This window comes from Mytilus trossulus, unplaced genomic scaffold (assembly GCF_036588685.1).
Source record: "Mytilus trossulus isolate FHL-02 unplaced genomic scaffold, PNRI_Mtr1.1.1.hap1 h1tg000457l__unscaffolded, whole genome shotgun sequence".
In the NCBI taxonomy this organism is placed as follows: domain Eukaryota; kingdom Metazoa; phylum Mollusca; class Bivalvia; order Mytilida; family Mytilidae; genus Mytilus; species Mytilus trossulus.
Genome location: NW_026963370.1, coordinates 742352 through 752913, shown reverse-complemented (window position 1 = coordinate 752913; position 10562 = coordinate 742352). Strand labels below are relative to the sequence as shown.

At 32.8% G+C, this 10562-nt stretch overlaps 1 protein-coding gene across 1 annotated transcript; it reads right to left on the bottom strand.

Annotated features, from left to right (window-relative positions):
• Positions 1-4392: 4392 nt before the first annotated feature.
• LOC134702418 (spondin-1-like) lies at positions 4393-9397 on the bottom strand. Its single transcript, XM_063563325.1, has 4 exons — positions 9307-9397; positions 7575-7715; positions 6693-6833; positions 4393-5363 (listed from the first exon to the last, which is right to left on the bottom strand). Exons 1-4 carry the CDS (start codon positions 9377-9379, stop codon positions 5353-5355), a joined length of 366 nt encoding a protein of 121 aa, XP_063419395.1. The 5' UTR covers positions 9380-9397; the 3' UTR covers positions 4393-5352.
• Between the last annotated feature and the right edge of the window lie 1165 nt (positions 9398-10562).

Below are 10562 nucleotides of genomic sequence, written 5' to 3'. Positions count from 1 at the left end.
AGCTTTCGACTTGCCAAATAGTTCGTGAATCATAGCATCATATTATTTTCAACCACTCGCTCATCCTAGGAATAAAGTGACAGTGCCTCTAAACACACGAATGATGTTCAAAACAAAAAAGGTTTTTGACTGAAACACTACAAACTAGAGAGTGTTCTTAGCAACAATGACATTCTCTCTCCCTTAATACACCTTATCGCTATTTGTCCGCCATTACTGGATATCACACAGGTTCCCGTAAAATTTTGACGTCATAAAACAAAATATCTGACGCCACAATGGAAAAGTGATTGTTGTTTGCGTCAAACGTTCCAGCAGCCGGGATTAGTGATAAGGTGAATTGTGGTGACATCAGCTAACACGTACTTATCATGCCCCACGTACTCCTATAATTTTGAGAATTGACGTACAATGTCATTTTTTTCTCTGACCTTTTTTGACGTCTTTACACTATACACTAAATCCATTGGATGTTGGATATGTACTGATTGATAATTTAGTCACAGATGCATGATTTGTTTTTATTGGTTGTTAGTGGCTCTGAACTAGCTGTCAATAACTGCAATTACTGTCAGACCAGTACTTGGTGTCTGTCTCATTTGTAGTATTTGTATTTTTATCTATCTGATGAGTTCAGCCTTTCCAAGTGATTTTTATAGTTCGTTCTGATGTTGTACTGCAACACCGCTGTCACAGTTTAGAGAGAGGGTTGGGATGTTTTGCCTCTTCAAAGTTAGGAGCCTGTATTTTGGTGGTTGTTGCAAGAAATGAAATAACATATAAAAGGGCAGAGGACAATAAGGTATATGCAAGAAATGTAATAAGTATTATATAAAACAGATTGGAGGAGGTTTTACTGGGGTCGCAACGGTTAATACATTACATTGAAAGGAAGTACGAAGATTAGATGAAATTCGGGTGAATGCGGTCATCAGGTAATCTTTGTGATTATGTGCTGTTACACCACTGTCCCAGGTTAGAGGAGAGTTTTGATCTCGCTAACATGTTTAATCCGGCCATATTCTGTATGGAGGTGTCTGTCCCAAATCAGGAGCCTTTAATTCAGTGGTTGTCGTTTGTTTCTGTGTTACATATTTGTTTTTCGTTCATTTTTTGTACCTAAATTCGGCCGTTAGTTTTATCGTGTTAAATGTTTTACTTTGTTATTTTTGGGGCCTTTTAAAGCTGACTATGTGGTATGGGCTTTGTTCATTGTTGAAGGCCGTACGGTAACATACAGTTTTTAATTGCTGTGTGATTTTTAGTTTCTTGTGGCGAGTTGATTCATTGGTCATCACACCACATCTTTTTTACAGTGTAATCCTTCAAGTTTGCTACCTGTATATAATTCTGAAGTTGCAAATCAAAGAAATTTCCAAACAAATATGATTGACTCATATTTAGACGACACTGGTATATTTTGTAGCCGACGGGAGACATACATTTTGTAGCTATTCTTATTTCAGTTGTTTACCTATTGGTCTGCAGTTAAATTGTTTAGACAGCAATTTCATTGGCCATTTTATTTGTGATACTTTGTCAGAAGCGTTTTTATATGACTATGACATCATGTCCAAATCCAAATTTCGAAAAATATATTTGTAATTTCTTTAATTTTAAAGAATTATAATTAGATGAAATCCCTTATATCTTTTGGTTATGATACTTTTGCTCATGAGAGAGCTGTCTACAAATAAAAAGAAATAAATATTTGTTATTTTTTTAAACTTTGGTGAATAGTTGTATCATCTTCAATCAAACCACCTTTTTTATGTGAATTCTCCTTACAATTTACATAAGCCTTCTATTATATTTTAAAAATCAATAAATTTTATTAAACCTTCAATGAATGTTTTGAAATTTGAAATTTAGCTTCTTCAAAATCAGAAAGAAACATCTACAGACAAGAGTTAGAAGTTCGATTTTTTAGGATTTATTCTTGTATTTTACTGATATATTGGCCTAGTCTTTGACGATCAGCACTAACTATTATCTGTGTAATTGCCAGTGGTAAGTATTTCACTCATATTCGTTCACTTGGACCAAAGATTAAATGAACAACACGGATACAATGTGTTGTATTCAATATTCGTCTGGTATTCATGATAAGAGAAAGAAACATGCATGTTAAGGCAGTATATTCATATATATTAGAAATAAACGGTCGCTTTAATAATATTTCATAGAACTGTCAATTATTAATATCAACACCAATTTCCTTATGACAAAATGTAACCCTTAATTCATAAGGAGAAAAGTGGCAAAAGAGGGACGAAAGATTCCAGAGGGACAGTCAAATTTACAACGTCATGTCTTAATACGAAAAAGACGAACAATAGTACACATGACACATCATAGAAATCTGCAGAATAAGCAACACGAACCCCATGCACCCAAAACTAGGGGGATATCAGGTGCTCCGGAAGAGTAAGCAGATCCTTCAAAATGCACTGTTCCTTTTGTCTTCTGTGTTATTATGTGTATGAAGGTTACATTTTGTCCTGAATGAAATCCTTTTTATCTATATCTTATACTTCGGTTTTATTTAACTGATTCTCGATTAGTTCAAACATACTTTTGCGTTCTTTTCTCAGAGAGCTGCATTTGTCTCGATAATTTTACATTCTTCTATTCTCAGTTGCTTAATGGCTATGCTCACTTTATAAGACTAAGACTAAGACTAAGTATGCATTTTTTTCTCTTCAAGAGGGATTTGCTACGAGATATAAACATAAAATATGAATTTTTTTCAATCGTTCGTAAAATTTAAATGGATAAATAATAATTCGCTACTGATGGTAGGTTGAATTTTCCTATAGTAAACTTTCCATGTTTGTGTAGGCAACAGCATATGGAGTATATGTTGCTTAAAGTACGTTGATTTTGTTGAACGAGGAACACTGCTTTCCCAAAATTTGCTAAGACAGGACTATGAATCAATCAAATTAAAGTCATCAGTCAAGAAAATTTTACCGTCGCCACCATGAAATGATTGGCCAATATGACAAAAGTGTGTCAGAAATCGTTTTTGATATTCTTTCCTCAGTCAATATAACATTCCATCATTCCCGAACTGAACAAAGAAGTAATTGACCTTTGGTTTTGTGAGTCTTTGTTTACTCCTTGGATTTGAATGTTATTGTCTTAGCACGACGTTTTTGTTCAATTTTGAGCAAATAAAATAAGAAACATCGCGATGAATTGTTCACTTGCATAATTTCCACCATTTATTTGGCGTGTTCAATTATTAAAAGGAAAAGAGTGTCAACATTAAAACAAGTGTAAACTATTTTAAAAGTCCATTCGATCCACACAAACCCTTTTTTATTCAGGTAAAGCGATGATTGGCATATATCTTAAACCTATAATATGAAATAAAACAGACTTAGAAAAAAACCAATTTGCACGAGTTTGCTTTCTAACATCTAACATTGTTGGGTTGATGTTTAGACGAGTTGTATATACATTATGTACACAGCCATGTAACACCATCATTGATGGCGATCCGATGGATACATCTGTTGTCGAGTTGTCACTGACTCAGACGTACTTATAAATATGATTATTTTCTGTGACTGCATCTTACATTAATTTGTAGGATCCTTTACTATAGATAATTTAGCTGATCTGTAACAATTACATCTTTATGCCTAAAATATCATGTACAGAAGTACGCCGCTAGATTAAAACTGACGTGGAAAGGTAACACACGGCCAGCGAAAGCCGTTGTAGGGTTGTCACTTACTCAGACGTACTTATATACATATATATATAGAGAGAGAGAGCGATCCGATGGATACATCTGTTGTAGGGTTGTCACTGACACAGACGTACTTATGCATATAATTATTTTCTGTGACTGTATCTTACATTAATTTGTAGGATCCTTTACTATAGATAATTTAGCTGATCTGTAACAATAACATCTTCATGCCTTATATATCATGTACTGTAGTACGCCGCTAGATTAAAACTGACGTGGAAAGGTAACACATGCCCACCGAAAGCTCTTTTTTTGATAGCCCAGGTGGTCGTGTGGTCTAGCCGGACGGCTGCAGTGCAGGCGATTTGGTGTCACGATATCACAGTAGCATGGGTTCGAATCCCGGCGAGGGAAGAACCAAAAATTTATATGCAACTCGTCTAAACATCAACCCAACAATGTTAGATCTGTAAATTTGCTTTCGCAAATTTTTGGTTCTTCCCTCGCCGGGATTCGAACCCATGCTACTGTGATATCGTGACACCAAATCGCCTATACTGCAGCCGTCCCGCTAGACCACACGACCACCTGGGCTCTATATTTATACTGATATCGGGTAATATGACCATCGACATACTTTGGAGGTCACCTCGATGATTAACAAGATGGCTTCTAGACAACAATACACACGTCATGCTGATATATTATTATATCGAACTTATGCATTGATAATTATTTAGTTTAGATTTATTCTGATTTGAATATGCATTTTAGTATGTTATAAATAAAAAATAAGAATTTAAGTCAAATCGGTGATCATGGATTTGGCATCTAATGAATCATTATTACAAAGAAAACATATAACAGGTTTTTCACCTAATTATCTTTGTGATTTTTTTTATTATTCATTTTATGAAAAAAAATCTGTAATCCAATTTTTCTTTAGCAATTTTGATTTCAGTTTCGTATTCACATACGTCTACTTGTTTTCGCTAAAATGATAAATCTATGTTAAATTGTACAAAAAAAGAATTTATAAAACATAATTAATACGAAATTACATCAACTAAAATAATATCGAGAAAAGATGCAGTTTTCACATAATTTTTATTGATTTAACTTGAAAACGAGTTGATGAACCCTCTTTTTTAAAGGAAAATTTTATTTGATTACGTATGAAGATTTTGTATACCAATTTTCATGAATATCAAAGTCAATAGTGCATTTGTTTGAATTTGATAAATATACAGCCAAACATGACGTTATTTTTTGTACATTTATTAACATTTGATAAAGATAAGTTATATGTAAAAATAAAATGTACATATTTATTTAACATTTATGGAAAAAAAAATACAAATAATTTATCTTTTATTCCAAAACGGGATCAAAACTGCATCGTATGCCCTTTAACACAATCTTGTATAGTTATATATTCATATATTCATTTATTTTCAATGTACAAGTTATATATAAAAATAATGAAATAACTGTAAAATTTAGATTATATATGTATATGTATATACTCGGAAGTCTGTCCTATAATATGATTTATCAAAATATTCTGATTATATATGCTTCTTCTTTACATCTTCTCCTCAATCAGCTGTGTATGGTGATGTTATCAGCCAAAATTGTCTTGTTGTCTTTCATTTGTTTCCTAAATATTGAAAATAAATCATAACATGTTTACTATTTGTCTGATTTGATATTTTGCTGACTTTTCTTTTACTATGACTTAAATCTTTGTTGTATTGTTTTTGTTTAAAGGTAAATATTCACTCAGTCAATTCAAGTATATCGTTTTCATTTTATATATATTTCCCCGTCTTTCATTTATCTTTGATTTTTGTATTTTTAGAAATATTGTTTTTATTTGCACTGCTGGTGATGCATTCCTATTAGGAGGCGAGTACCTGCTGACGCCCTCAGGTCTAGCTTGTTTCTTGATATATTTATCGAATTAAGTCATATAAGCTTCTCTTGTCTTAATTTACATATCATAGATATATTTGAAATAATACCTTTTTATGCAGAAACAACTACAGAAGGTAATCCAGAAAATTGCTTCGGACGTGATCTTTCACATCTGTAAATTCTATTTTCAGACTTGAAATAATATGCCGATGTTTTATTCAAATATTCATGGAAAAACAAGAAAATTGCAAGATATGTAATGGCTTTTAATTGCAGTTGTAATGTGTTGAGCACCAGTTTGTCCGCTGACGGTTAAGTTAAGGTTTATTTTTAAAGTTAGCTGTTTGACCAAAACCAGGGGCTGTTATACAGTGGTTGTCTTTGGTTGTTATTTGGTATCTATTTGCATGACAATTTGTCATCCCGAGAATTATGTTCTTGCAATATGGTATAGGAAGGTCTCGTTGTCTGTACTGGTATATGAATTTCTGGTAGGTTTAGTGTCTGTCTGTAATGCATGATTTGGCATATACGATGTATGCTGTCACAATTTTTGCTGCATGATCCCAACTGAGCTGCATGATCCCAACTGATGTCACGTTAATCTATTATTACTGTTGCCATTTTAACGAAACAATAAACAGTCCAAAAACATTTTTTCCCGCAGAATATGCCTGTATCAAGTTAGGAAAATAGAGTTCGGTTGTTTTGATAATATTTGTTTTCTATGCAGGAGATTCATCCTCTTTTGACGCATCCGGTCTCGTTCTTTGTTGAGTCAATTTACCCCTCCTTTCGTTTTTATATCGTTCTATCGCATCTGTATCATGTTTATCGGCCTATTGTCTTAATCAACAAAACATATATATGTTTGATAGAACTCCCTCTTATACAGGAACAGTTAAGGTTTCATTTTTTTTTAAAGATATGAAGTACCGTGCAAATCATTCTCTTTATTTGATTAGCATACTATAAGATTACAAAACATTCTGTTCATTAGGAGGAGATCTTCGAATACTTTGCCTACGTGAAAGTAATAGGTATCTATTGATATATTCATAATTGAACAAACCTGTCCTTATCTGCAAAAGCTCTCCACATTCTTCCCCATTATTAAGAGCAGGTCTAATCACTTGTCTATGTCTGAAAGCTGTTCCAGATGCATCTGGTGCACTCCATTTTGTCCAAACACTCAGGACACATGGTAGTGGTTCTTAGTGAGAAACAAAATATAATTTATTATCACTGGATACCATCAGTACAACCAATACTCACCAGATGTAATTCCCTAAACAAATCCATGTTTAAATGCCTTTCAGGTGCATTGGGATAAGATTTGTATCCACTTTTAGGATAAGTCAGTAAATGTGTAATGTCTTTTGATATAAATTGTCATGAGTAGTGCCTTTTTTAATGAGTAAGACTTTTTTTAAATTACTGTTTTGGTGTTTTGCTAGGTTAAGCTGTAACATTCTTTATGTGCTTGTCCTATGCAAAGCAACTTGTTGTATAATAATTTTCGTTTGTTGTGATGTGACATGTATTGAATCGGTTTGTTTTCTTCATAAATATGGTTCTTGGCTATACACGTGATTGGTTCCTATCAGGAGATAAATACCATGTTGACGCACCCGATATCGTTCTTTAAAGTGTCTATTCACTGCTACTTGTCTTTATTATATTGATTTGTTGCTTCTTTATCGATATATTATATTTGATCAGCAATAAACCTCTATTGTCTTAATGTTCGAATCATCATAGATACGTTTGAAGAAAACGTCCTTTTAGACAAAAAATCTTTTTTTCATTGCTATACTAGTATTGAATATGAAATATCATGTTACCGGTTCTAACAAAGAATACTAAAGGATACACTTAACGTTGGAAAAAAATTCTTATAATACTTTGGCAATGTCAGAACAAATCATATTGATATATGCATAATTGAACAAACCTTTCTTTAATTGCCGAAGCTCTCCACATTCCTCGTCATTATCAGTAGCAGGAGTTATAACATTTCTGCGTCTGGAAACAGTTCCAGGGACACCTGTTGAACTCCAGTTAGTCCATTCACTTAGAACACATGGTAGTGGCTCTTAAGGAAATAACCATATAACTTATAACAAATATTGCTCTTTAGTGCGACCAATACTAAACAGATATAATAATATAAACTCTACCATAAACATACATGTACTAGCGATGTATCCCGAGAAGAATCAATCTGATGGTTGATAAAAGTTGATTTTGTTTTTATTACTTCCCCTCTTTAAGTTCGATACTTTTTTTATAATAAGCATAGTATAAATAAAGGCAACAGTAGTATACCGCTGTTCAAAAGTCATCAATCGATTTAGAGAAAACAAATCCGGGATATAAACTTAAGCCTGGGGAAACATATCAACTATGAGAAGAAACCAACGCAAACAACATAAACACCGAAGTGCAAAAACGCATCAATGCAACAACTATAGAAACGAAATATTTGACATTAAAGGAAAAAAATGAATGGACCTGGTTTGATAATTAGCAAAATTACTATTTAAAATACTGCTGAAATGACAACATTACGTGACAGGAGTTCAGTACAAATGAAAATACAAGAACACTCAATTAAACAATAATAGATTATTTTAATTACACAAAACGTTCAAGCTTGTTTTGTTGATAGTGTGAAATAGTTTTAACTTGAAGTGTTGTAGTATTAAAGCATTCAAACGTGTAGTTTTTATAGTAAATAGCGTTTTAACTTGCTGGGTGTATAGTATGAAAGCATTTAATCTTTTTATACTCATTATGGCTTTGGGTTGGATGTTGCCAATAGGCAACGGTATTGATAAAACTATTTATATTGTCTCCTCTCAAAATTGCAATTTGTTCAGGTTTGCCCCAGGAGAAATAAAATGCAAGCAAAACTTTAACAATCTATATATATAAAGAAGATGTGATATGATTGCCTATGAGACAACTCCCCACAAGATACCAAAACGACACAGAAATTTACAATTATAGGTCAGCGTACGGCCTTCAACAATAATCAATGTCCATACCGTATAGTCAGCTATAAAAGGCCCTGAAATGGCAGTGTTAAACAATAGACCACTTTCGAGTTCATCCGTCACCGGAAAAAAACTCGTCAATTATACGCGCCTTTATGACGTCATTTACCAGATAGAGGGGATAACCTGTATTCCTGCACTATTAACGTTCATCAAGCGTCTGAGTGATCGTCATTGTGCAGGATAAACTAGAAATAGTTGTTGTTCTGTAGGTACTCAGTGACAATTCCCTAATGAGAGCAGTGCTGATTGTCAATTTTGAAAATTCAATTTGCCGAATAATTCGTACAGTATAGAATTATTGTTTTCCAACCACTCGCTCAACATTGGAACGGAAGTGACGACGCCCCTAAACGCACAAATGACGTTCACTAAAACCAAAGTTTTTGACGGAAATCCATCGTACTCGAAAGTTGTCTATTGAAATGAGAAAACTAACGGCCTTATTTATGTTAAAAAAAATAAGAACAAAAATATATGTAACGCAGAAACAAACGACAAACAAGTTTTTTTGTTTTTGATTATTTTTTTAAATTTATGATTAATTTTCTTTAAAAAACTCATACTTTGTTTAGCAAAATTAACTACAACTGCAATCTATATGTGCTTTAATATAAACCACCTTACCTGCAACTTTGAATAAGAGAACCATAAAACATATCGCATATAAAATCCACTGAACATAGAAGGATTGCTGCATCTTGGTTTGTTTTGGGCCGTAAATGGCTCGTTCGTTTCCCGCTAATCGACATATATACCAACACAGGAAAAAAAATTGGGGCGTTGCTTGAGAAACCCGAGAAATCAACATTGGAGTTTTCATTTGATTTTCAGTAACTTGTTTTCTTAAATTCAAAAATAGTAAATTCAATTTGCTGATGATATGATAGACAGATACAGTGAACCGTATAAATCTGGGGTTAAAGTGAAAGAAAGAAGGTACCCATAAAATGAAATAAAAAGACACACGATACAGACAAGATAATAAGTAGATGACTTTAAAAAAATATTGTAAGAATATCATGCATCCAAAGAAATAAATGAAGACAGATATCTAGTTTTATTTTTATTTATTTTTTGATTTAGTTTATTTACAAGACATTGTCTTTTTTTGTCTGTTATGATTTACTATTTTGCTAACACATCTTTGTCAATAAAATGAAATTCTATACGACTGTCAAACAAGTTAGCAGTTTAGCTTGCTATAAAACCACCATTTTCAACTAAAGAAAATGCCTGTGCTCCGTAATGAATATGACAGTTATTGAAATGTTCGAGCTTTTGATTTTGCCATAAGATAAAAGATTTTTCTTTTTGAATTTTCGAAGAAACTCGGTATTTTTGTTATTTTAATTTTTACCAATCATGGTTCTCCGTTAGTCCATAAGGGTTTCTTTTGTGCATGTAGCTAATTTATTTCGCACATAATTTAGATTGTTTTTTCTTTACATGTATTGGTTTTCCCTGGCGAAGATTAATCCAGAAAAGGGTACCGAAAGCTTGAATTCACGTTGCTATTTTGATTAATTATAAAGGTCATTTTATAGCTATATAGATTAAGTAGGTTAGTATATGAATTGTTGTGTTTGTGGAGGATTATACGATATCTGTATTTTTTCATGCCTCTCTTTTTGTTTTGTTAAGTCACAAATGTGTTGAAAAAAATCAAAAATGTCGGCATGAAACCAAATTTTTTTGAAAAGAATAGTTTTTACAGTTCTAGCAAGACCATAGTAATATTAAGATGAAGATATGATAATAGATGTGTATTTATTGTCCAGTGATAATTATACTATTTACCGGATTTGTTATCTCATAAGCAACACGACGAGTGCCACATGTAGCTCAGGAATGGGCTTACCCTTCCGGAGCACATGAGATCA

What these genes read in the sequence shown, in the direction of transcription:
- LOC134702418 (XM_063563325.1), bottom strand. Translation starts at nt 9,379, where the DNA reads ATGCAGCAATCCTTCTATGTTCAGTGGATTTTATATGCGATATGTTTT. An exon ending in TCTCTTATTCAAAGTTGCAG is followed by an intron (nt 7,716 to 9,306) that starts GTAAGGTGGTTT and finishes TATTTCCTTAAG; the next exon opens with AGCCACTACCATGTGTTCTA. An exon ending in GCTTCGGCAATTAAAGAAAG is followed by an intron (nt 6,834 to 7,574) that starts GTTTGTTCAATT and finishes TTTCTCACTAAG; the next exon opens with AACCACTACCATGTGTCCTG.